Genomic DNA, 27,993 nt, shown 5'->3' with positions numbered 1-27,993 from the left:
ACCTTAGGAAGAGACACTCATCTCTCCTGCGCGGCGGCCTCTAGTGGCGGGAGAGAGCTACTTCCTGTTTAGTAAACGCTGCTTCTTCAGGCCAAGGCGCCCGCTTCCGGTTATGGATTTGCTTTGCCTGCACCAAGATGGCTGCCAGGATTTGTATCCAGAGTGACTGGGCCTCCTGTCTGAGGTGGGGGCTGCAAGGGAAAAATGGGGATGACAAAGCTTTTTAGTCCGGCATGTTGGTTGTTTGATTTTAGTCTCTTCTGCCTGTGGGCTGTTGTATAACTATAATTCTCAGTGTTTCCTCCTGACACCGTTCAGCTCTTAGTGCATGCTGGGAATTGTAGTGCCATAATCTTAGGGGACCGGTAAGTTTTATTAAAGGGGCTGTCCTCCTTTAAGAACATTTTTTTTTGCATTTATTTTGTGCCCAGAAATCATTTTTTCCATTAGATTTCATCCCATTTTGCCCCATTTCCTCCTCTGTCCTCATCCATCAGAGCTTGTATCATTGTGACCTCCGCTGATTAGTGACCACAGGCGACACGGAAATAAAGAGCCTGCAAGAGTCACGCGGGGCGCGAAACAGTGGAGAAAACACAATCGTAAAAATGATTTCTAGCCCCAAATAAATGCATATAATAATTAATAAAAAAAATGCAAACCCCCCCCCCCCAAAGATGAACAATCCCTTTAAATTACCATCATGTAATAATTTGCCACCATTTATCATATAGTGATGCTGTATCGCTAGGATCCACGTGATGTTAATTTTTTTTTTATATACGGTATCTCTTCTAGAATATATATCTGAAGTGTAAAGTGCTGCGGAATATGTCGGCGCTATAGAAATAAAATTTATTATATATATATATATATATATATATATAGTTATATAACTCTCTATAATATATAAATATATACAGTGAATATATATTAGAAAATATTTGTTTATTAAAGTATATACAAAAATGTTACATATAGTTTTACTTTTACGTACATACTATATATATTTTTTTATAGTAAATATGTTTAAGCAAATGTATGTATTATATATATATATATATATATATAACCACAAAATAGAAAAAATGTTAAAACATATATTAAAAAATGTACTTGCAAATACAATAAACACATTTTTGTTTTTTTAACTTATGAATATATATATATACACACACACACACACACACTAAATTTAAAAAAATATATATACACGGTCTATAAAAAAAAAACAAAAAAAAACATATACAGTGCCTACAAGTAGTATTCAACCCCCTGCAGATTTAGCAGGTTTGATAAGATGCAAATAAGTTAGAGCCTTCAAACTTCACACAAGAGCAGGATTTATTAACAGATGCATAAATCTTACAAACCAAAAAGTTATGTTGCTCTGTTAAATTTTAATAAATTTTTAAACATACAAGTGTGGGTCAATTATTATTCAACCCCTAGGTTTAATATTTTGTGGAATAACCCTTGTTTGCAATTACAGCTAATAATCGTCTTTTATAAGACCTGATCAGGCCGGCACAGGTCTCTGGAGTTATCTTGGCCCACTCCTCCATGCAGATCTTCTCCAAGTTATCTAGGTTCTTTGGGTGTCTCATGTGGACTTTAATCTTGAGCTCCTTCCACAAGTTTTCAATTGGGTTAAGGTCAGGAGACTGACTAGGCCACTCCAACACCTTGATTTTTTGCCTCTTGAACCAGGCCTTGGTTTTCTTGGCTGTGTGCTTTGGGTCGTTGTCTTGTTGGAAGATGAAATGACGATCCATCTTAAGATCCTTGATGGAGGAGCGGAGGTTCTTGGCCAAAATCTCCAGGTAGACCGTGCTATCCATCTTCCCATGGATGCGGACCAGATGGCCAGGCCCCTTGGCTAAGAAACAGCCCCACAGCATGATGCTGCCACCACCATGCTTGACTGTAGGGATGGTATTCTTGGGGTCGTATGCAGTGCCATCCAGTCTCCAAACGTCACGTGTGTGGTTGGCACCAAAGATCTCGATCTTGGTCTCATCAGACCAGAGAACCTTGAACCAGTCTGTCTCAGAGTCCTCCAAGTGATCATGAGCAAACTGTAGACGAGCCTTGACATGACGCTTTGAAAGTAAAGGTACCTTACGGGCTCGTCTGGAACGGAGACCATTGCGGTGGAGTACGTTACTTATGGTATTGACTGAAACCAATGTCCCCACTGCCATCAGATCTTCCCGGAGCTCCTTCCTTGTTGTCCTTGGGTTAGCCTTGACTCTTCGGACAAGCCTGGCCTCGGCACGGGAGGAAACTTTCAAAGGCTGTCCAGGCCGTGGAAGGCTAACAGTAGTTCCATAAGCCTTCCACTTCCGGATGATGCTCCCAACAGTGGAGACAGGTAGGCCCAACTCCTTGGAAAGGGTTTTGTACCCCTTGCCAGCCTTGTGACCCTCCACGATCTTGTCTCTGATGGCCTTGGAATGCTCCTTTGTCTTTCCCATGTTGACCATGTATGAGTGCTGTTCACAAGTTTGGGGAGGGTCTTAAATAGTCAGAAAAGGCTGGAAAAAGAGATATTTAATCCAAACATGTGAAGCTCATTGTTCTTTGTGCCTGAAATACTTCTTAATACTTTAGGGGAACCAAACAGAATTCTGGTGGTTTGAGGGGTTGAATAATAAATGACCCTCTGAATAAACTTTTCACAATTTAAAAAAATATTAAACAAAGAAATAACATTCTTTTTTGCTGTGGTGCATTTCACACTTCCAGGCTGATCTACAGTCCAAATGTCACAATGCCAAGTTAATTCCGAATGTGTAAACCTGCTAAATCTGCAGGGGGTTTAATACTACTTGTAGGCACTGTACATAATTTGACTAGTTTGTAAAACAAAAAACCTTCCTTCTCGCCCCACTGGGGGTGGTCTTTGTTGTCCTCTCTCATTCTCGGGTCCTCCTGGGAGTTGGAGGGTTCTGTGCAGGATCTTAGTTGATCCCAGCATTGCGCTTTTCTGGACGGAGATCAGATGTGGCTCCTGGGATCTGTTGTAGCCGTTCTTCCATCTTAGGGGTCAGTGCTCCTATCACCGCTGGAATCACTGCTGCCTTCACCGTCCACGTCTCCTCCAGTTCTCCTGTGAGGCCCTGGTATCTCTCCTGCTTCTCATATTCCTTCTTTCTGATGTTGCTGTCACTTGGCGCTGCCACATCTACGATCATTGCTGTCTTCTGGTCCTTGTCTACTATCACAATGTCTGGTTGGTTAGCCAACACCTGCTTATCCGTCTGGATCTTGAAGTCCCACAAGATTTTAGCCGTTGCCGATCTGTATCATGTAGCATGCGCCGCTCCCAGCACCCATTTTTCCGGAGGCCACCGCATCGCAGCAATGGAGCTGCGAGGGCCTCTGGACTTTGAGGAAATGCTGGCAGAGCCCCCCACGCTGCACAAAGAGCAGCCAGCGGAGCCCCCCACGCTGCGCAAAGAGCAGCCAGCGGAGCCCCCCACGCTGCGCAAAGAGCGGCCAGCGGAGCCCCCCACGCTGCGCAAAGAGCGGCCAGCGGAGCCCCCCACGCTGCGCAAAGGGCGGCCAGCGGAGCCCCCCACGCTGCGCAAAGGGCGGCCAGCGGAGCCCCCCACGCTGCGCAAAGGGCGGCCAGCGGAGCCCCCCACGCTGCGCAAAGGGCGGCCAGCGGAACCCCCCACGCTGCGCAAAGGGCGGCCAGCGGAGCCCCCCACGCTGCGCAAAGGGCGGCCAGCGGAGCCCCCCACGCTGCGCAAAGGGCGGCCAGCGGAGCCCCCCACGCTGCGCAAAGGGCGGCCAGCGGAGCCCCCCACGCTGCGCAAAGGGCGGCCAGCGGAGCCCCCCACGCTGCGCAAAGAGCGGCCAGCGGAGCCCCCCACGCTGCGCAAAGAGCGGCCACCACAAACCACCACCCCCCCCAGCACAGGGAGCCGCACAGAGCACCACAAGGAGGTAATAGGGATATGGTACTTCATTTACAACTTCCCGATGAGGCGTCCCCTCACCTTGTCATTGGGACCACTCCTCCGCACCGCCCTATAAGACGACATCTGGAGTATAAGAGGACCCCCGACTTTTAAAAAGATTTTATATTTTAACTGGAAAAGTTGGGGGTTGTCTTATAAGCCGGAAAATAATGTAAATAAAAATATTTTCAGTAAATATATATATAAAGTAAAAAAAAGTGTATATATATAACATTTTCCTTATATGTTTTAACATTAAACAAATATCTGTTTTTCTATTATATGCTGTATTCTAATTTTATTTTTTTGTTTATATACATTGTGGTGTAGTAACCGCTGTGTCCGCTAGGGGGCGCTGTGTGGATGTACCAAGAGAAAGGATGAATGGCAGAATACTGAATGGCCATTATGTATCTCAAAGTGGGTGGCTTTGAGATGGAGACTTATGTGTTGATCAGCAGTGATACTGCTGAGGTGCTGCTTTAATGTGACAGGGAGAAGTCTCCAGGTAACTAGGGAGATGGGCGGGCCAGTTACCTACAAACCCATCCAGGGGGTGTGTTTAAAGAACACTGTTGTAAAGAGTGTGTAAGTGCTTGAAGGACCTGTGATGAGGTCATAGTCATGTGACCCGTGGGCGTGGCTATGAACCATATACAGTTGTGGCCAAAAGTATTGACACCCCTGCAATTCTGTCAGATAATACTCAGTTTCTTCCTGAAAATGATTGCAAACACAAATTCTTTGGTATTATTATCTTCATTTAATTTGTCTTAAATGAAAAAACACAGAAGAGAATGAAGCAAAAAGCAAAACTTTGATCATTTCACACAAAACTCCAAAAATGGGCCAGACAAAAGTATTGGCACCCTCAGCCTAATACTTGGTTGCACAACCTTTAGCCAAAATAACTGCGACCAACCGCTTCCGGTAACCATCAATGAGTTTCTTACAATGCTCTGCTGGAATTTTAGACCATTCTTCTTTGGCAAACTGCTCCCGGTCCCTGATATTTGAAGGGTGCCTTCTCCAAACTGCCATTTTTAGATCTCTCCACAGGTGTTCTATGGGATTCAGGTCTGGACTCATTGCTGGCCACCTTAGAAGTCTCCAGTGCTTTCTCTCAAACCATTTTCTAGTGCTTTTTGAAGTGTGTTTTGGGTCATTGTCCTGCTGGAAGACCCATGACCTCTGAGGGAGACCCAGCTTTCTCACACTGGGCCCTACATTATGCTGCAAAATTTGTTGGTAGTCTTCAGACTTCATAATGCCATGCACACTGTTGTACCCTCGGACTGCAGGGCAGCTTGAACTTGTTTGGATGTTAGTCGAGGTTCTTTATCCAACATCCGCACAATCTTGCGTTGAAATCTCTTGTCAATTTTTCTTTTCCGTCCACATCTAGGGAGGTTAGCCACAGTGCCATGGGCTTTACACTTCTTGATGACACTGCGCACGGTAGACACAGGAACATTCAGGTCTTTGGAGATGGACTTGTAGCCTTGAGATTGCTCATGCTTCCTCACAATTTGGTTTCTCAAGCCCTCAGACAGTTCTTTGGTCTTCTTTCTTTTCTCCATGCTCAATGTGGTACACACAAGGACACAGGACAGAGGTTGAGTCAACTTTAATCCATGTCAACTGGCTGCAAGTGTGATTTAGTTATTGACAACACCTGTTCGGTGCCACAGGTAAGTTACAGGTGCTGTTAATTACACAAATTAGAGAAGCATCACATGATTTTTCGCACAGTGCCAATACTTTTGTCCACCCTCTTTGTTATGTTTGGTGTGGAATTATATCCAATTTGGCTTTAGGACAATTCTTTTTGTGTTTTTTCATTTAAGACAAATTAAATGAAGATAATAATACCAAAGAATTTGTGTTTGCAATCATTTTCAGGAAGAAACTGAGTATTATCTGACAGAATTGCAGGGGTGTCAATACTTTTGGCCACAACTGTAATTTGGCCAGGATAAGTCACGTGGGGTGAATGCTGGGTCCTGGTTGGTCCAGTGTGGAAGGTCCAGCTGAGATGGGGCTTCCTGCCTGACCGCACGTGTGGACGCCGTGTTTAATGGCAGCAAGTGCCTGAGAGTTCCCTGGAGGGAATGAATGTGTGCATTATGGAGAAGCAGCCATGAGAGAACCCTGACGGGGTGAGATATAACTGTGAGGCTGAAAAGCCTGCGTATTGGACATTGTACAACCTGTGTGAACACAGCGTTTCCAGAGTGAAGCTACAATGGACACTCTGCTGTTGCTTATTGCTTTGGTTTATGATGATGAATAAACCTCATGGACTATACAGCTTTATGAATACCCATGCTGGATCTGGTTTTGTGGCGCCTAAGCGAGAATCCCCTAACTGAATAACAGCACTACCTCACAACATATATATATTTTCTATATACTTTTATCTACCTGTATATAGTTTTTATGTATACATGTTATACATTTTCTTATAGGAAACCTGTCACCTGTTTTGGCCGCTATAAGCTGCGGCCATCGCCTTTCAGGGCTTATGTACAGCTTTCTATAATGCTGTACATCTGCCCCCGGTCTGACCAGAAAGATAAGAAAAATAAGTTAGATTATACTCATCCAGGGGAGCGGTCTAGTGTGGTCCGATGGGTGTCGCAGGTCCGGGTCTGACGCCTCCCATCTTCTTGCAATGCCGTCCTCTTGCTTGCTTCATCGCGCTCCTGCGCAGGCGCACTTATCTGACCTGTCCTGTTGAGGCCAGAGCAGAGCACTGCAGTGCGCAGGCGCCGGGAAAGGTCAGAGAGGTTCGGCGCCTGCGCACTGCAGGACTTTACTCTGCCCTCAACAGGTCAGATAAGTGCGCCTGCGCAGGAGCGCGATGCCGGGGAGCGATGAAGCAAGCAAGAGAGCGGCGTTGCAAGAAGATGGGAGGCGTCATACCCGGTCCTGTGACACCCATCGGACCGCACTAGACCGCTCCCCTGGGTGAGTATAATAAGACTTTTCTTATCTTTCTGGTCGGACCGGGGGCTTTTCTACAGTATCATAGAATGCGGTGTATCAGCCCTGAAAGGCGATGGCTGCAGCTTACAGCGGCCAAAATAGGTGACAGGTTCCCTTTAAGACAATGAGAAAATAAAATAAAAAAAAGAACTTATAGGTTCTCCTAGATCTCATTATACTTCACTTCCATATACTGAAATAATCTCTTGTAAAACTCAAACTGGTGGTGACTGCGGCCCTGTCGGAAGGCCCTCAGCTGCCATGGTGGCCCACTTGCCTCAATAAGTGTTGGGGGGACAGTCAGAGAGTGTCAGCAGCATTTACGTGGTTAAACAATAGTGAACGTGGCTCCTGTGCCGACTCCACAATGGCTAGATATATGCGATGGAGCAGGAAGGGGTTTAAAAAAAAAAAAATCAGATCTTTCCCTACCGGACCCCCTAGGTGCTGCCCTTGTCCCCGCCAGATGTCACGTGACCCCTGAAGCCAATTAGCAGTTAAGTTCCGTCTGAAACTGGAGGAGAGCGGAGGGGGACACAAGCAGTACTGTGAAGGAACCGGGGGGTCCGGTAGATGAATTATTCATTTTCTATTCTTCGACCACCTCTGTAGTTTTCGCCCCTATGAGTCACACAGAAACACATAGCAGATTTTCCCATTTTGTCTTTCAGGAAAGCGGAAGGCGAGGCGTGGGTCTCGTGCAAGATCCCAGGTAAATGTGGCTGGGAGAGGGCGCTCGGTAGGGGCCAAGGTTCGGGCAAATTGGCTCCTCCCCATTCCCCACGAGCTTCGTGACTGTTCGGGGACGTCACCCCCTGCTGTATGTTTACCCTGTAGTGACACCTTGTGGAGGAAATGTTGTATTACATGTCACATAATGACTGACACTGTAATATAGGGGACTCTTGACCCCTGGGGGAGAGAAGTCCCCAATTATTTTAAGACAGCAGAAATCTGCTTATCAAGTGGGAATGGTGAATTTTTAAGAAGCTGTCGATACAATCCTTAATTTTTAATGAGAGAATGCATAGTGGCCAGTCTGGTCAAGCAGAGCTGCAGTGTAAAGCACGGAGGGAGGAGGGATATAGTAGCAGCCTAGTTTTAAGTTAAAGTTTGGAAAGGTAGACATCAAGACGTATTGGCAGGCTTGAGGCAAAGTCTTATCGGGGGCATGGTGGTCGTCCCGCAGGTTTTACAGCAATGAATGTAAATAAGAAACCTGGTAATTATTGAGGAGTCCTGTGTGTTACAGGGAAGCCGACAGTCTACGGGACCCTGAAGTGTGACGGAATCGGTCCTGACGGGATCCCCAATGTCGCCTCCTCCGAGGATTTCTCTGTTCTCGAAGTCACTAAGGTATAAAATATCCACAGAATAAACCTGTAAACCCCAGTAACAAGCAGTCATCCATAGACGGCAGCGTGAAGACATAGGAAAGCTGCATTAACCATCTCATCTGTCCTACAGAAAACTCTCCTCATCTCCTGCCCTGCAGAGAACATTGCCACCAAATTCCTGGCTCCCTACACCAGCTTCCCGAGAGTCCACCAGAAAAGTGTAAGGTATTCTCATTCCTTACCTGTCACTGACAATAAGATGTAACACAATACTATAATACTGCCCCCTATGTACAATAATATAAGTACTATAATACTGCTCCCTATGTACAAGAATATAACTACCATAATACTGCCTCCTATATACAAGAATATAACTACTATAATACTGCCTCCTATATACAAGAATATAACTATTATAATACTGCCCCTATGTACAATAATATAACTACTATAATACTGCTCCTATGTACAAGAATATAACTACTATAATACAGCCCCTATGTACAAGAATATAACTACTATAATACTGCCCCTATGTACAAGACTATAACTACTATAATACTGCCCCCTATGTACAAGAATATAACTACTATAATACTGCCCCCTATGTACAAGAATATAACTACTATAATACTGCTCCTATGTACAAGAATATAACTACTATAATACAGCCCCTATGTACAAGAATATAACTACTATAATACTGCTCCTATGTACAAGAATGTAACTACTATAATACAGCCCCTATGTACAAGAATATAACTACTATAATACTGCTCCTATGTACAAGAATGTAACTACTATAATACAGCCCCTATGTACAAGAATATAACTACTATAATACTGCCCCCTATGAACAAGAATATAACTACTATAATACTGCTCCTATGTACAAGAATATAACTACTATAATACTGCCCCCTATGTACAAGAATATAACTACTATAATACTGCCCCCTATGTACAAGAATATAACTACTATAATACTGCCCCTATGTACAAGAATATAGCTATTATAATACTGCTCCTATGTACAGGAATATAACTACTATAATACTGCCCCTATGTACAAGAATATAACTACTATAATACTGCCCCTATGTACAAGAATATAACTACTATAATACTGCCCCTATGTACAAGAATATAGCTATTATAATACTGCTCCTATGTACAAGAATATAGCTATTATAATACTGCTCCTATGTACAGGAATATAACTACTATAATACTGCCCCTATGCACAAGAATATAACTACTATAATACTGCCCGTATGTACAAGAATATAACTACTATAATACTGCCCCCTATGTACAATAATATAACTACTATAATACTGCTCCTATGTACAATAATATAACTACTATAATACTGTTCCCTATGTACAATAATATAACTACTATAATACTGTTCCCTATGTACAAGAATATAACCACTATAATACTGCTCCCTATGTGCAAGAATATAGCTATTATAATACTGCTCCTATGTACAGGAATATAACTACTATAATACTGCCTTTATGTACAAGAATATAACTACTATAATACTGCCCCCTATGTACAAGAATATAACTACTATAATACTGCCCCATGTACAAGAATATAACTACTATAATACTGCCCCCTATATACAAGAATATAACTACTATAATACTGCCCCTATGTACAAGAATATAACTACTATAATACTGCCTCCTATGTACAAGAATATAACTACTATAACACTGCCCCCTATGTACAAGAATATAACTACTATAAGACTGCCCCTATGTACAATAATATAACTACTATAATACTGTTCCCTATGTACAATAATATAACTACTATAATACTGCCCCTATGTACAATAATATAGCTACTATAATACTGCTCCCATGTACAATAATATAACTACTATAATACTGCTCCTATGTACAATAATATAACTACTATAATACTGTTCCCTATGTACAATAATATAACTACTATAATACTGTTCCCTATGTACAAGAATATAACCACTATAATACTGCTCCCTATGTACAAGAATATAGCTATTATAATACTGCTCCTATGTACAGGAATATAACTACTATAATACTGCCTTTATGTACAAGAATATAACTACTATAATACTGCCCCCTATGTACAAGAATATAACTACTATAATACTGCCCCCTATGTACAAGAATATAACTACTATAATACTGCCCCCTATATACAAGAATATAACTACTATAATACTGCCCCTATGTGCAAGAATATAACTACTATAATGCTGCCCCTATGTACAAGAATATAACTACTATAATACTGCCCCCTATATACAAGAATATAACTACTATAATACTGCCCCTATGTACAATAATATAACTACTATAATACTGCTCCTATGTACAAGAATATAACTACTATAATACTGCCCCCTATGTACAAGAATATAACTACTATAATACTGCCCCTATATACAAGAATATAACTACTATAATACTGCCCCCTATATACAATAATATAACTACTATAATACTGCCCCTATGTACAATAATATAACTACTATAATACTGCTCCTATGTACAAGAATATAACTACTATAATACTGCCCCCTATGTACAAGAATATAACTACTATAATACTGCCCCCTATATACAAGAATATAACTACTATAATACTGCCCCTATGTGCAAGAATATAACTACTATAATGCTGCCCCTATGTACAAGAATATAACTACTATAATACTGCCCCCTATATACAAGAATATAACTACTATAATACTGCCCCTATGTACAATAATATAACTACTATAATACTGCTCCTATGTACAAGAATATAACTACTATAATACTGCCCCCTATGTACAAGAATATAACTACTATAATACTGCCCCTATATACAAGAATATAACTACTATAATACTGCCCCCTATATACAAGAATATAACTACTATAATACTGCCCCTTTGTACAATAATATAACTACTATAATACTGCTCCTATGTACAAGAATATAACTACTATAATACTGCCCCCTATGTACAAGAATATAACTACTATAATACTGCCCCTATATACAAGAATATAACTACTATAATACTGCTCCTATATACAATAATATAACTACTATAATACTGCCCCCTATGTACAAGAATATTCTGTAACTACTATAATACTGCTCCTATGTACTAGAATATAACTACTATAATACTGCCCCCTATGTACAAGAATATAACTACTATAATACTGCCCCCTATATACAATAATATAACTACTATAATACTGCCCCCTATATACAAGAATATAGCTACTATAATACTGCTCCTATGTACAAGAATATAACTACTATAATACTGCTCCTATGTACAAGAATATAACTACTATAATACTACCCCCTATGTACAAGAATATTCTGTAACTACTATAATACTGCCCCTATATACAAGAATATAGCTACTATAATACTGCTCCTATGTACAAGAATATAACTACTATAATACTGCCCCTATGTACAAGAATATAACTACTATAATACTGCCTTTATGTACAAGAATATAACTACTATAATACTGCTTCTATGTACAAGAATATAACTACTATAATACTGCCTTTATGTGCAAGAATATAACTACTATAATACTGCCCCCTATGTACAAGAATATAACTACTATAATACTGCCCCTATGTACAAGAATATAGCTATTATAATACTGCTCCTATGTACAAGAATATAGCTATTATAATACTGCTCCTATGTACAGGAATATAACTACTATAATACTGCCCCTATGCACAAGAATATAACTACTATAATACTGCCCCTATGTACAAGAATATGACTACTATAATACTGCCCCCTATGTACAATAATATAATTACTATAATACTGCTCCTATGTACAATAATATAACTACTATGATACTGTTCCCTATGTACAATAGTATAACTACTATAATACTGTTCCCTATGTACAAGAATATAACCACTATAATACTGCTCCCTATGTGCAAGAATATAGCTATTATAATACTGCTCCTATGTACAGGAATATAACTACTATAATACTGCCTTTATGTACAAGAATATAACTACTATAATACTGCTCCTATGTACAAGAATATAACTACTATAATACTGCCCCTATGTACAAGAATATAACTACTATAATACTGCCCCCTATATACAAGAATATAACTACTATAATACTGCTCCTATGTACAAGAATATAACTACTATAATACTGCCCCTATGTACAAGAATATAACTACTATAATACTGCCCCCTATATACAAGAATATAACTACTATAATACTGCCCCTATGTACAAGAATATAACTACTATAATACTGCCTCCTATGTACAAGAATATAACTACTATAACACTGCCCCCTATGTACAAGAATATAACTACTATAAGACTGCCCCTATGTACAATAATATAACTACAATAATACTGTTCCCTATGTACAATAATATAACTACTATAATACTGCTCCTATGTACAATAATATAACTACTATAATACTGTTCCCTATGTACAATAATATAACTACTATAATACTGTTCCCTATGTACAAGAATATAACCACTATAATACTGCTCCCTATGTACAAGAATATAGCTATTATAATACTGCTCCTATGTACAGGAATATAACTACTATAATACTGCCTTTATGTACAAGAATATAACTACTATAATACTGCCCCCTATGTACAAGAATATAACTACTATAATACTGCCCCCTATGTACAAGAATATAACTACTATAATACTGCCCCTATGTGCAAGAATATAACTACTATAATGCTGCCCCTATGTACAAGAATATAACTACTATAATACTGCCCCCTATATACAAGAATATAACTACTATAATACTGCCCCTATGTACAATAATATAACTACTATAATACTGCCCCCTATGTACAAGAATATAACTACTATAATACTGCCCCTATATACAAGAATATAACTACTATAATACTGCCCCCTATGTACAAGAATATAACTACTATAATACTGCCCCTATGTACAAGAATATAACTACTATAATACTGCCCCCTATGTACAAGAATATAACTACTATAATACTGCCCCCTATATACAAGAATATAACTACTATAATACTGCCCCTATGTACAATAATATAACTACTATAATACTGCCCCCTATGTACAAGAATATAACTACTATAATACTGCCCCCTATATACAAGAATATAACTACTATAATACTGCCCCTATGTACAATAATATAACTACTATAATACTGCCCCTATGTGCAAGAATATAACTACTATAATGCTGCCCCTATGTACAAGAATATAACTACTATAATACTGCCTCCTATGTACAAGAATATAACTACTATAATACTGCCTCCTATATACAAGAATATAACTACTATAATACTGCTCCTATGTACAAGAATATAACTACTATAATACTGCTCCCTATGTACAAGAATATAACTACTATAATACTGCCCCCTATATACAAGAATATAACTACTATAATACTGCTCCTATGTACAAGAATATAACTACTATAATACTGCCCCCTATGTACAAGAATATAACTACTATAATACTGCCCCTATATACAAGAATATAACTACTATAATACTGCCCCCTGTATACAATAATATAACTACTATAATACTGCCCCTATGTACAATAATATAACTACTATAATACTGCTCCTATGTACAAGAATATAACTACTATAATACTGCCCCCTATGTACAAGAATATAACTACTATAATACTGCCCCCTATATACAAGAATATAACTACTATAATACTGCCCCTATGTGCAAGAATATAACTACTATAATGCTGCCCCTATGTACAAGAATATAACTACTATAATACTGCCCCCTATATACAAGAATATAACTACTATAATACTGCCCCTATGTACAATAATATAACTACTATAATACTGCTCCTATGTACAAGAATATAACTACTATAATACTGCCCCTATATACAAGAATATAACTACTATAATACTGCCCCCTATATACAAGAATATAACTACTATAATACTGCCCCTATGTACAATAATATAACTACTATAATACTGCTCCTATGTACAAGAATATAACTACTATAATACTGCCCCCTATGTACAAGAATATAACTACTATAATACTGCCCCCTATGTACAAGAATATAACTACTATAATACTGCCCCCTATGTACAATAATATAACTACTATAATATTGCCCCTATATACAAGAATATAACTACTATAATACTGCTCCTATATACAATAATATAACTACTATAATACTGCCCCCTATGTACAAGAATATTCTGTAACTACTATAATACTGCTCCTATGTACAAGAATATAACTACTATAATACTGCCCCCTATGTACAAGAATATAACTACTATAATACTGCCCCCTATGTACAAGAATATAACTACTATAATACTGCCCCCTATGTACAATAATATAACTACTATAATACTGCCCCCTATATACAAGAATATAACTACTATAATACTGCTCCTATGTACAAGAATATAACTACTATAATACTGCTCCTATGTACAAGAATATAACTACTATAATACTGCTCCTATGTACAAGAATATAACTACTATAATACTGCTCCTATGTACAATAATATAACTACTATAATACTGCCCCCTGTGTACAAGAATATTCTGTAACTACTATAATACTGCCCCTATATACAAGAATATAACTACTATAATACTGCTCCTATGTACAAGAATATAACTACTATAATACTGCCCCTGTATACAGTAATATATCTACTATAATTCACCATCTTGCAGGTCACTTGTCTTGATGTTTCTAGTGGCGGTGGTCTCGGCGTCTCCACTAGCACCGATGGATCGATGAAGATTTGGCAGACCAATAATGGAGAAGCACGGGTGCGCCATTTCTGAATATTATTCACGCTACTTTTCTTGCACGTTTTGTGCGGTTGGGAGCTTTCTGTTATAGCCGCCTTAGTGAATTTTTGGCTTCTTGCCTCCTCTAGAGAGTCCTGGAAGGCCACGTCTATGATGTGAATTGCTGCAGGTTCTTCCCCTCCGGGATGGTCGTCCTAAGTGGCGGCATGGATGCCCAAGTGAAGATCTGGTCTGTGGAAGACGCCAGCTGCCCGGTCACCTTTAGAGGCCATAAAGGAGGTTGGTCACCGTTTTGCTTACTGGAGGCCCCTGCTCCTATACCTCTACAGTCGCCCTCAGGGATCTGATGCGTTCACCCCCCCCCCAGGTATTCTTGATGTGGCCGTGGTGGATCGGGGAAGGAACGTTGTGTCCTGTTCTAGGGACGGTACGGCCAGATTATGGGACTGCGGGAAATCCTCCTGCCTGGCAGTGGTGGCGGACTGCGGAGCCGCCATTAATGGGATCTCCGTTGGTGTCGCTGATAACGCCATTGACCTTGGAACCCCAGAAACTTCCCCGAGTAAGTACCAGGGGGAGCGGGGGCAGAGTAGCACCTGACTGCTGGGTCCCGCTACACTGGGTTTGTTATCATGGACTCACATAGGCCTGCATTGTAGCTGCATGCTCAATACTTAATCACTTGAAAATTTTTCTTTTCTTTTTTTTTTATTTTTTGGTTGCAGGTGACCGGGAAATCGGGAGTGAAGGAAAGTTACTGCTGCTGGCTAGAGAAGACGGGAAACTGGAAGCCAAGAGTCTGCAGAGCCGCCAGTCTGTAAGTAATGACTCGGAGATCTGGACCCCTCATCTGCATATGATATCATCGTGTTTGTTTATATCGCACCAAACTATGGCGCAGCACTTTATATGGCCGCGATAGGGTGTAAGATTTCTGGTGGTCCGATTTTTATGGTTCCCTGAAAAATGCCCACAGGAAAATTGCCCACAGTAAAAATGCCCACATGGAAAATTGCCAAATGCAGCATCACAAAGTTTAAGATCTATGATTTTTGAGGTACAAGGTGAGAATGTTCACATGATATGTGATTAACTTGTGATTTACAGTTGATCTAGTGCAAAACTGCAAAAATGAAGATCTGTGCCTGTAGCAGTCTGTCATTATCAGCAATAGATCTAGTCTGCTCTCATCTCTCACTGATTCTGCCTTACGCCTCCCACCAGCCCAAACCAGCAGCACAAGCAGAACCAGCAGCAGTCTGATCCAGAGGAGCCATCACTGCTATCAGTACACACAAAAGTATCACTGTGTTATCTGTGGAGTTACATGGGACTGCAGGGCACATCTAATACATTATCGTCTCAGTTGGAGGCCACCAAAAGCAGGGAGCTGCTGGCAGAGATGGTTGTTCCTGGAAGCCCAGAAGGCACAGCCGAAACTTGTACCACCTTGTGTTCTTGCTGTGAATGTATATGTTTTTGCAGTGGTGTAACTGGTGTCACGGGGTCCTTCTTTGGTATCACACAATCAACAGAGCAAGAGGAGAGTGAACAATTCCAAGACATTTATTTAGGCAAAAATATGAAAGGTCCATATTCAGTCCACCACACAAAGGAAAAGATAGTCCAGAATCTGAATGCAGTTCAGTAACAGTATAACATGTCCAGGGAGATGAGAGTCCAAAATCCAGCTGACAGTGATAACATGTTCCATATATTCTTCTTTCTCTCCGAAGTCCTGTCTTCACACCATGCTCTGCACACAGCAACTGACTTGCCCAGCCCCTATCCTCCCCAGTCCCTATCCTCCCCAGCCCCCTCATTATGTCCAGGGAGAGTCAAACCGGTTTGGCGGTTTTCAGGCCTCCCAGACTTGACAAAAGGTGCCTGGGGGATTATGACACTACAGGGGGTCATCAAGAGTCATAGATAGAAGTCAGGCTGCAGACATACAAGGCATCAAGATTAATACTATGCAAATCACTGAAATAGCAATATACACAAAATGATATCCATATAACATATCACACCATCACAACCTCTCCCCCCCCCCCCCCCCCCATAATAAGTGAGCACGCTATGAGGTCTACACAGACCTCTGGCCTGCTCACTATAGTCCACATTGCTCAATCGTTTATAGTTCCTTGTACAGTGGCAGGGGTTGCAATAATTATAAGCACTTGATGTCCTTCCATAAATTCCCGGGTCCTGGTGTTACAGTCATACCAGGTTTCTTGACTGGACTGGGCCATTTGCTGTTGATCATTAGCCACTAGCTGGGCGAGACGATCTCTGAACTCTAAACTCTAGAACGTAGAGAATGATCGGCATTCCAATATCTGCGATATCTCCCTCCAATTGTTCTTTCAGAAGAGTGAGAGGCCCACGGACCTTCTGGCCAAACAGATTGCTCCTCAGTGGGGTCCGGATGTGGTGGTGCTTGAAGGGCCTGTAGTCGGGTGACTGCTCCCACAAAATGACACTGTAACTCCCCAATGTCGTTCCCAAGGAGGATATCTGCAGGAAGTCCTCCCATAACTCCAATCCAACACAGTTTTTCTCCAAAACCATAATCCAAACGCACCAAAGCTCGCTGTATATATTTGCGGGCACCCCCCGCCAAGACAATGGGAATTTCCGGACCCTGGTGAATTGCCTTGGGTCGAACCACACGGGGGTCATTGATAGTCAGAAATGCCCCCGTGTCTCTAAATCCTGACACTTTGTATCCATCAATTAAGATATCCTGCAGGTGGCGTTGCCGTTGCTCTGAGTAGCTAAAGGACAGAGGCCGGAGTCCGTACACTCCAGGAGGGGTATCTATGGTGCCGTGGTCGGTGGTCCACTCTGGTGGGGATGGTGGTAGCTCTTCCTCAGGCGGGATGGAGTGCACCAGATGCACTGGACGAGGTGGGGCTCCCTTCGAATCCTTGAGGGACATCCAAACTGCAAATGTCCAGGTTGCCCACACCCATAACAACTCCTCTCTGTGATACCCCCAGGTTGTGGTCGGAACTGTTGGGGCCTAGGATTGGGAGGCATGATAGTCAGCGGCTTGCGACTAGGTGGAAGGGCAGATATAATTGGAGGGGGACGGGGCGCGGGAGCAGGCCGTGGTTCATTGTCCAGAAGCCTCCTCCATTGCGGTCGGATAGTAAGGGCTTCATCGGTCAGGACTGCAGCTCTATCCACGGTACACGGCGTGCGCGCCCGGACCCATTCCCGTACCTCTGCAGGGCACTTGGCAAGAAATTGTTCTATAAGGAACGCCTGTATAACATCTTCCACAGTAAAGGCGTTTTCTGCTTCCAGCCATCTCCGACATGCCTGAGACATCTTATGTGCATACATCCTAAACGATCCCCCCGTGGTGCATGGGAGGTCTCAGAACTTGGCCCTATATGAGTCTGGGGTGATAGCATGGTAATCCAGGATAGTCCGCTTTACAATGTTATAATCCCGATTCCGCAGTGCATCAATGGTTCGGTAAGCCTCCGCCAAGCTTCCGTTCAGGAGCCCCAATAACAAACGCATCCAGCTAGAGTGGGGCGCCTCCATCACAGCACACTGCTGCTCAAAGTCCTTGAAGAACCCCTCCACATCTCCAGAAGCCTCATCAAATGGCTTAAACTCTGTCCGGGTGATCCGTACAGGCTCCCGGATTGTTGGGGTTAAACTCCACATTGCGTTACTCCCTCTTTCAAGCTCCATTGCTTCCTGTCTCCGCTGTGCCCGGCGGGCAGCCTCCTCCTTGTACTCCTGAGAGACGCCGGGGCCCAGAACCGCCATCTCTTCTTCATACCACACCAACCACTGGCTTTTCTGGAAGGGGATCCCTGTCTCCAGTGCTCGTCCTTGAGACATATGGGAGTAGATGGTCTGACTAGCACCCACCAGTAGGTCAATTAAGGCCTCTTTAGTCAGTCCCTGGTAGTTCAGGCCCAGGTCTCTGTCTCTCTCCTGTAAACTGGATACAGTCCAATTTCTGTACTCACTCTGTGGGTGGTTCTCCATTGGGTTACGCTCTGTTGATCCCACCGCTGCCACCAATTGTCACTGGGTCCTTCTCTGGTATCACACAATCAACAGAGCAAGAGGAGAGTGAACAATTCCAAGACCTTTATTCAGGCAAAAATACGAAAAGGTCCATATTCAGTCCACCACACAAAGGATAAGATAGTCCAGAATCTGAATGCAGTTCAGTAACAGTATAACATGTCCAGGGAGATGAGAGTCCAAAATCCAGCTGACAGTGATAACATGTTCCATATATTCTTCTTTCTCTCCGAAGTCCTGTCTTCACACCATGCTCTGCACACAGCAACTGACTTGCCCAGCCCCTTCATTATGTCCAGGGAGAGTCAAACTGGTTTGGTGGTTTTCAGGCCTCCCAGACTTGACAAAAGGTGCCTGGGGGATTATGACACTACAGGGGGTCATCAAGAGTCATAGATAAAAGTCAGGCTGCAGACATACAAAGCATCAAGATTAACACTATGCAAATCAGTGATATAGCAATATACACAAAATGATATCCATATAGCATATCACACCATCACACTGGACTCCGATGGGCCCCAGTGCGAAATTTGGACCTGCCCCCCACACACACATGTTGATCAGATGTATGGGCCCCTGTATTGTTCTAAATTCTATACAGACATGAATTGCCCCCTTCATTATGTAGTAAAATGTCCCCCATCCTGGTATATATGCCCATCATCCTGGTGAATATGTCTGCATCCGGGGAAACAGTATATGGCCCAATGCTGGTATATATGGTCCACATGGTCTCCATCCTGGTATATATGCCCACTTCTTGGTATATATGTCCCCATCCTGGTTTACATGGTCCCCAATCCTTGTGTATATGTCCCCGTTCTGCCCCTAATGCATATTTAAAAACAAAAACATTCTGCTCACCTTTCCTCTGCTCCCACGTCGCCCAGTGTCTTTTGTAGCCACCACACAGCCCTGCAGCTGACATCGGAGTGTGCGCCATTGTCATGCGCCGCTCCCTGTGGCTGCACCTCTGACGTCAGCTCACAGCCATTGCATGTGTCGCAGTGCAGCATGTATCGCAGTGCAGGGACCCGACGGGTCTCTGCAACACGCTGCATGTCATCTGCAACTGCGTCTTCAGTGAGGACGGAGATCCAGCAGAAGCAGGCATCTGTACCCCCCCGTGCCTGCTCGAGGCCTTCATCGCTGCGACCGCAGGTGTAGCACCTCTGTGTTTTTTCCTGTTGGTGAACCAATAGTCTTACCAATGTGTGTTTCCCCTCACCCTGTGTTGTCTGAGTGATGTTCTACCCATGGGGATCGAGTGCGGACGTTCAGTGGGATGAGCCCTGGTTCTTGCGGGCTCTCGTAAGACAGGCAGGTCAGCAGACAAGAGCACATAGTGATGTCACTGACCAACAGAGGACCTGGTGTAACAGGCCAGATTAACCCCCCGCCCAGAATATACCTGTGGTTAAAGTGGCCTAGGCCAGATTATACACCTCCAGGTCAGAATATACCCCAGCTGCTGTAGATCAGGCAGTACACGGGGCCCCAGGCAGCACACGGGGGGCAGAGACAGCAAACAGAGTCCTAGGAAGCACACGGGGGACCCAGGCAGCGCACAGGAGCCCCAGGCAGTGCACAGGGGCCCCAGGCAGAACACTGGGCCCAGACACAGCACAGGGGCCACAGGCAGCACATGGGGCCCCAGGAAGAGCACAGGGGCCCCCGGCAGCACACGGGGCCCCAGGCATCGCACAGGGGTCCCCAGGCTTCGCACAGGTGTCCCCAGGCTTCGCACAGGTGTCCCCAGGCATCCCACAGGGGTCCCCAGGCATCCCACAGGGGTCCCCAGGCATCCCACAGGGGTCCCCAGGCATCCCACAGGGGTCCCCAGGCAGAGAACAGGTCCCCAGGTAGAGAACAGGGGCCATAGGGAGCACACGGGGCCCCATGCAGCACACGGAGGCCCCAGTTAGCACACGGACCCTAGACAGCGCACGGGGGGCAGAGACAGCACGCAAGGGGGGGAAGAGACAGCATGCAAGGGGGGAAGAGACAGCCCGCAGGGCTCCTGTATGTTTTCTCTGCCCCCCTATGTGCTGTCTGGGACCCCCTGTGCGCTGTTTGGGACGACCCCCTGTGCACTGCTCGGGACCCCCGTGTGCTGCCTGTGGTCCCTGTGCTCTGCCTGGGGCCCCGTGTTCTGCCTGGGGCCCCTGTGCACTGCCTAAGGCCGGTTTCACATTAGCGTTTACGGCCGCAGCGTCGGGCTGCGCACGGCCGCCGCTATGCCCCGCGGGCGCATGACGCTGCATGCATCATGCGTCCCCTATCTTTATCACTGAGGACGCAGGCCGTGCGCAGTAGGCGTTTTGGCGGCGCCTGTGTCCTTTTGACGGTGCACCGACCAGCGTCAAACGCAACCTGTTGCAATTTGGTTGTGCTCGGCACACCGTCAAAAGGACGCAGGCGCCGCCAAACGCATACTGCGCATGGCCTGCGTCCTCAGTGATAAAGATAGGGGACGCATGCAGCGTCATGCGCCCATAGGTGAAGCTACCGGCGGAGGGGCGGGGCTTAGCGGCGGCCGTGCGCAGCCCGACGCGGCCGTAAACGCTAATGTGAAACCGGCCTAAGGCTCCTGTGCGCTGCCTGGGGCCCCATGTGCTGCCTGGGAACCCCTTCGCTGTCTCTGCTCCTGTGTGCTGCCTGGGACCCCGTTCACTGTCTCTGCCCCCCGTGTGCTGCCTGGGGCCCCGTGTGCTGCCTGATCTACAACATCTGGGGTGTATTCTGAACTGGAGCGGTATAATCTGGCCTAGACCACTTTAACCCCAGGTATATGCTGGGCTGGGGGTTAATCTGGCCTGTTACACCGGAAGTGCCATAGCAGCGCCGCTCTCCTATTGATTCTATGAATCTGGCGCCTGCACTTCCTTCCCTGTCCACTTATGACTACCAACAGTAAGAGTGAACAGATCCTACGTAGTTATGTATCACACACATATACTGCAGGTGTAGGCAGGCATAGGATGAAACAAAATGCAGAATGGATATGATTAAGGGTCTCTAGGCTCATACACACCACACTGAGCGTGGACTGACAGCTCGTAAGAACAGAATCTGTCCTCTGGAACTAGGTATGAGTGAACCAAACCTGTAGAGCCCAGAGCAGTAAGCTGGGCCCAGAGACCTGGGGTGAAATCCATTCTGCATTTTCTTTGCTGTCTGTGTTGTGCTGTATTTCAGTGGAGCCCATGGAAGTCACTGGGTTTCCTCGTTGACATTATTTCACATGTTCCTTCCAGCGCTCCCCCACCCCCATTGTTTCCAATTGGCAATCCTGTCATTCCTTTTGGTACAACCCCAGTGACAATGGCGTTCCTGCTGTGCCAGCCCATTGTGTTTTGGTTAGGTAAAGCATGCACTTTAATAGATCCATCCCCATATTTTTTAATTTATTTTCAATAAAAGTGTATTTTGAGTTCATCTAAAGTATTCTAGACAGAGGAACAACAAAGTTCTGATTTACTTGGGGTTTGAATATCTTGCATTTCATACTATCAGCGCAGCGGTGACTTGGAGATGCCGACTGCATCGCTCTTCAGAGTGCCATTCAATTCTCAAAACAAAAGATGACAACGTAGTTCAAGAACCAACAGAACATTATCATGACTCCTGCCCTCAAAAAGCTGAAGCAAATGTGCTGCAGAGCATCTCACCTATACCTGTATACTATTCTCTGTCCTGCAGAGCATCTCACCTAGAATTCTATATTATTCTCCTGCCCTGCAGAGCATCTCACCTATACCTGTATACTATCCCTGTTGTGAGCTTTTTCAGGTTTGCCTCTGGCTTCTGGTGAGGGTTATGGAGCTGGCTGTGTTGACAGAGGAGTAGTGAGTTCTCTATCTGGACTCCCTCTGTTGATGAAGGGAGGTAATGAAGCTGATCTAAATGGCGGAGACCGGCCACCTGAGAAGGAGGACTGCGATTGGACATCAGGAGTTTCTGATTGGATTTAGGGCAGCCGACTCCCTAGTTTCTTGCTGGTGATTTTTCCTGACTGTGGCTCCTGGTTTCCAGTTTGATTCCTGCCTTCTTAAAGCTAAGTTTTCTCTGCTATTGTTCATATGAGTTTTCATCTGGTTTACTTAGTTTTTGTGTTCAGCCAGCCCTAGCTGGGACTGGGCTGAATCCCCATTTTGTCTCTGATCAGTTGACCTCTTTTGCTCTGTCTTCAGAATATACCTGAGTACTGATATAGTGATTTGAAGTCTAGCGACTTCAGGGCCTTTTTCTATCAGACGTGTTGGACATTCTTTTTGGCAGGGTTTTTTGCGTGATTGCAGACAGCAGCTTTCCTTTCCTGTCCTTTCTAGTTAGCGAGGGTCCCATCGTTTGCTCAGCCTATCTTTCTACCTGTGTCTGTGTTTTCATCTTATTTCACCGACAATACATGTTGGGGGCTGTCTATTGCTTTGGGGTCTGCTCTGGGGCAGTTTAGATTTTCCCTTTCTTTCTTTAGGCTTATTTAGTTCTCCGGCCGTGACGAGGCGTCTAGGACCACCGTAGGCATGCTCCGCAGCTACTGCTGGTTGTTGTGGATAGGATCAGGGGTCTGCAATCCGCTAGTTACCAACCTCTCCGGTTTTCTGGGCTTAGCTTGCTTTTTGTTTTTTCCTCCTCCTAGGTGACTCATTCATACCATATCCCCCTGTCCTGCAGAGCATTTAATCTATAGATCTATGCTATTGTCTGTCCTGCAAAGCATCTCACCTATAACTCGCTACTGTTTTCCTTTGGGTATTCATGTCTGTGGGCAATTTTCACATATCATGTGAACATCCTCACCTTGCACCTCAAATATAGATCTGAAACTTTTGTGATGCTGCAATTGGCAAATTTCCGTGTGGGCATTTTTCTGGTCACCGATTTTTACTGCCTGCAGTCACCACCAGAGGGAACTCATTGCCTACATTAATGCTTCTTCCTTTGCAGTCAGCTCCCTCTGGTGGTGATAAAAAGAATTGATCAGTTTGTTAAAGAAAACCACATTTACCATGTTGGGGTCTTTTATGTTGCAGGTCTTCACCTTTGATGGCGCAGACGCATTTAACTGTTGCACTTTCCTCTCCAGCGTGAACGTCTTAGGAGGGGGTCAAGACGGTAATATCTACCAGCTAGACATTAGAAACACAAAGTAAGTGAACCCCCCCTTCCAGACCTTGTGTGGACCGTCGCAGCACAGCAAGCGATTTCCTTCATCATTTATTGCTTCTTCACAGAGTCCCAGTACAGACCGTGTTCCGGTCCGGAGCTCCGGTTTTATCGCTGGCGCCATTCAGGGAGGGTTTTGTCGCCAGCCAAGGTACGGTGAGAACACAGTAGGATAATGAGACCCGGAGCCGCATCGGTTTTGCAACATTTTTCCTTTTTTGGCTCCGGCTTTGTGCACGTTGCTACGTTAGGATATCATGGAGCCACACTATGAACGCTGCGGTATTATTCTTCCAGGGGACGGGACATGCTTCATCCTCCAGCAGGATCTGGATCACGTCCTAGAGCTCACAGATCCCGACTGCGATCCTGTGTATAAGGTAAGACCACCGGGGGGGCGACCTATGTGACCCCATATATTGCCCCACAGCTAGAGAAGTGTTCACATCCCTATAGTCCGGAGTCTTCACAGTAAGGAGATTGCTCCTTATTGTTCCGAAATGGTGTAATTTCTATCTCCAATAATCCAGAAAGTCCATTAGTACAGCACCAGGTCAGGAATTCTGGATATGTGAAAAATGAGGATAAATGAACTCATGGAGATCAACATCCGACACTGCGGAGACACCATCACGTGTTTCTCAACGCAGTGATTCTAGAGCAATGCCCCCATCCCTTATGGGAAATATGTGGATGGATACCATGTTTTGGCATAGGTGGTTTCCTTCATTGGAGACTGCCCTTCCCGTGGTCGTTCCTTCCCGGGGAAAGACCTGGCTGGTCATTGCTTGCGTTGAGAAACACGTGATGGTGTCTCCGCGGCTTGTGTTTTGCAGGAATTCTGGATATTGATGCCTTGTGTCAGCAGCACAGAGGATTACAGGAGAGGAGTGGGCTGATGATATGACAGATCGCAGCATGACAGCTACTTTTATAGTGGAGTTCTCCAGCAGCACAGAGTATTTTAGAGGAGGAATGTGTTGATCTTGTGAGTCATAGAAAACCCAGGTTCCACCAGCAGCACAGAGCATTTAAGGAGTGGAGTTAGCTGATCTTTAGAGAGGTCATTACATTAGAATTGGGGGTTCCGGGTCCACCAGCAGCACAGAGTATTTTAGGAAAGAAGTGTGGTAATTTTGCATGAGGACAGATTGGTGGTGCACGTCTCAGGGTCCCCCAGCAGCACAGAGGATTTGAGCAATAAGAACTCTGCGTGAAGCGAGTAAGGAAAGGAATCAAGAGCAGGGGTCACTGAGTAAAATGCAAGGAGCAGCACAGAATATTTCAGTAGGGGATTGCCCTCCCTGTAACCGGTCCAGGGTCTGTATCTGTCGTGTTTGTCTCCGCAGGTCGCAGTCTTTGAGAAGTCGGCGTACACATGCTGCCGGGACGGGATAATCCGGAAATATCAGCTGGCGGATCTGTGAGGAGCACGGACTGGGGGGGGGGGCGCACTGTGCTACGGACATCGCTAAAGGGGGGGTTCTTCCCATCTGATGGCACAACTACAGATCACGTGACCGCTGCGGCCAGTCACTAGGCTTAGCTGTGATGCTGATATTACAAACCACACTACACTGCTGAGCTCAGAGATTGGCTGCAGCGGTTATAAGCGATATTGTCACCAAAGCAGTCGGTCTAAAAAGACTGCGGCAGAGGGCGATTAACACCGATTTAATCTAAACCTATGGGCAGGAAAGGGAAAAATGGAGCGTCCCATTAGACTCGCCAGACGTGCGGCAGAGCTGCGTACCTTGAATTCTCGTGTAACGAAAAGTTCTGCAACTTTTATCCTACCGCTGCTTGCTGTCAGGGAATAAAAACCTTTCCATTTACATCCAAGGTCTCCAAAGCTGAGGGTGCGTCACTGATGTATCCAGGAGTCGGCAGCCCCCCAGCTGGGCCACGTTATGGCTCCCAACATGCTGCTGCTGTCAGTGCCTGAGTGGAGCTGTAGTTATCACAACAGCTGGAGAGATGCAAATTGGTACTTGCCCCATGACGCAAATGCATGACATCTTGTCTGTCCTAATGGTTTGTTACAGTGTATCAGCGCAGGTGTCCTGCAGAGCTGATTGTCTAAGCTGGATACAATTGTAACAAACCCTCAGCTGTCATCATTTGGATGCTTTACGCCAGTATAAAAGTCGCCTGATATTGCAAAAAAAAAAAAAAAACAGCAACTTTGTGTTTTTATCCAACTTTTCTGAAATCAGTCCACATCCCAAAATATCATTCTTGATTAATTATCATGGTCAGTTAGAAAGTCGGTGAATTATTATTTTTTATTTTTATTAAGTTTAAAAACAAGAAGGGGTTAACTGTTTCATTCATGTCATTAAAAACTGTATTTTTCCATCCTTGTGTTACTGCGTCTTATGTGGTGGAAAGAGCGAGACAGGATCAGAGCGGAGACTATAGAGGATAAGAAGAGAGAGGAGATAGAAGAGAGAGAACTGGGCGCGCGGGGAGAGCCGAGAGAGAACGGAGCGCGCGGGGAGAGCCGAGAGAGAGAAGGGAGCGCGCGGGGAGAGCCGAGAGAGGGAAGGGAGCGCGCGGGGAGAGCCGAGAGAGGGAAGGGAGCGCGCGGGGAGAGCCGAGAGAGGGAAGGGAGCGCGCGGGGAGAGCCGAGAGAGGGAAGGGAGCGCGCGGGGAGAGCCGAGAGAGGGAAGGGAGCGCGCGGGGAGAGCCGAGAGAGGGAAGGGAGCGCGCGGGGAGAGCCGAGAGAGGGAAGGGAGCGCGCGGGGAGAGCCGAGAGAGGGAAGGGAGCGCGCGGGGAGAGCCGAGAGAGGGAAGGGAGCGCGCGGGGAGAGCCGAGAGAGGGAAGGGAGCGCGCGGGGAGAGCCGAGAGAGGGAAGGGAGCGCGCGGGGGGAGCCGAGAGAGGGAAGGGAGCGCGCGGGGGGAGCCGAGAGAGGGAAGGGAGCGCGCGGGGGGAGCCGAGAGAGGGAAGGGAGCGCGCGGGGAGAGCCGAGAGAGCATCTGTTCGTAACCTTTTGATTTTTCCATCCTTGGAGTGATGGGACTGCTTGTATTTTGCACGCTGAGCAGTAGGTTTTATTGGCACCGTTTTGAGTACATAAGATTTATTTTCATAGCGTTGCGGCGACCAAACAACAATTCTAGTGTTTCTATTCCTTTGAACCCAGCAATAATTTTTTTTTTCCCAGCAGCGATTGTCAGATTCGACCATGTTGTCGAAAAAGGGGTTTGTCCTGTACGTTTATTTCAAAAGGGTTAAAAAATAAAAATAAAATAAATAAAAAATACCTCCCCACTGTGGAGATGCTGGTTGGGTCTCCACTTCTGGCTAAAATGATGATGTCTACACTCAGGAACTCGTGACCGCTGCAGGCAATCGCTAACCACAGCAGTAGACCGCTAAAGGATGCTTGGACCAGACACGGAACCAGCAAATATCTGAATGCGGCTCTGGATGTGATGGAGTAAAATAGAGCTCAGGTACCCCTTGGTGCACCCACGTCGAGGTTGTAGTGGCCCTTGGTGCGCCCACGCCGAGGTTGTAGTGGCCCTTGGTGCGTCCACATCGTGGTTGTAGTGGCCCTTGGTGCGCCCACGTCGTGGTTGCAGTGGCCC

At 44.8% G+C, this 27,993-nt stretch overlaps 1 protein-coding gene across 1 annotated transcript; it reads left to right on the top strand.

The window, feature by feature from the left end:
• Positions 1–26,756, top strand: PAAF1 (proteasomal ATPase associated factor 1). Its single transcript, XM_073548554.1, has 12 exons — positions 1–184; positions 7,628–7,668; positions 8,209–8,312; positions 8,424–8,513; positions 15,090–15,188; positions 15,299–15,449; positions 15,538–15,732; positions 15,896–15,987; positions 24,266–24,381; positions 24,467–24,549; positions 24,696–24,778; positions 25,748–26,756. Exons 1-12 carry the CDS (start codon positions 138–140, stop codon positions 25,823–25,825), a joined length of 1,179 nt encoding a protein of 392 aa, XP_073404655.1. The 5' UTR covers positions 1–137; the 3' UTR covers positions 25,826–26,756.
• Positions 26,757–27,993: the final 1,237 nt, after the last annotated feature.

Source organism: Dendrobates tinctorius, unplaced genomic scaffold (assembly GCF_039654945.1).
Source record: "Dendrobates tinctorius isolate UK_male_01 unplaced genomic scaffold, ASM3965494v1 ptg000157l, whole genome shotgun sequence".
In the NCBI taxonomy this organism is placed as follows: Eukaryota; Metazoa; Chordata; class Amphibia; order Anura; family Dendrobatidae; genus Dendrobates; species Dendrobates tinctorius.
Note: the sequence above shows the minus strand (reverse complement) of the source record. Positions and strands in the feature narration are given on the sequence as shown.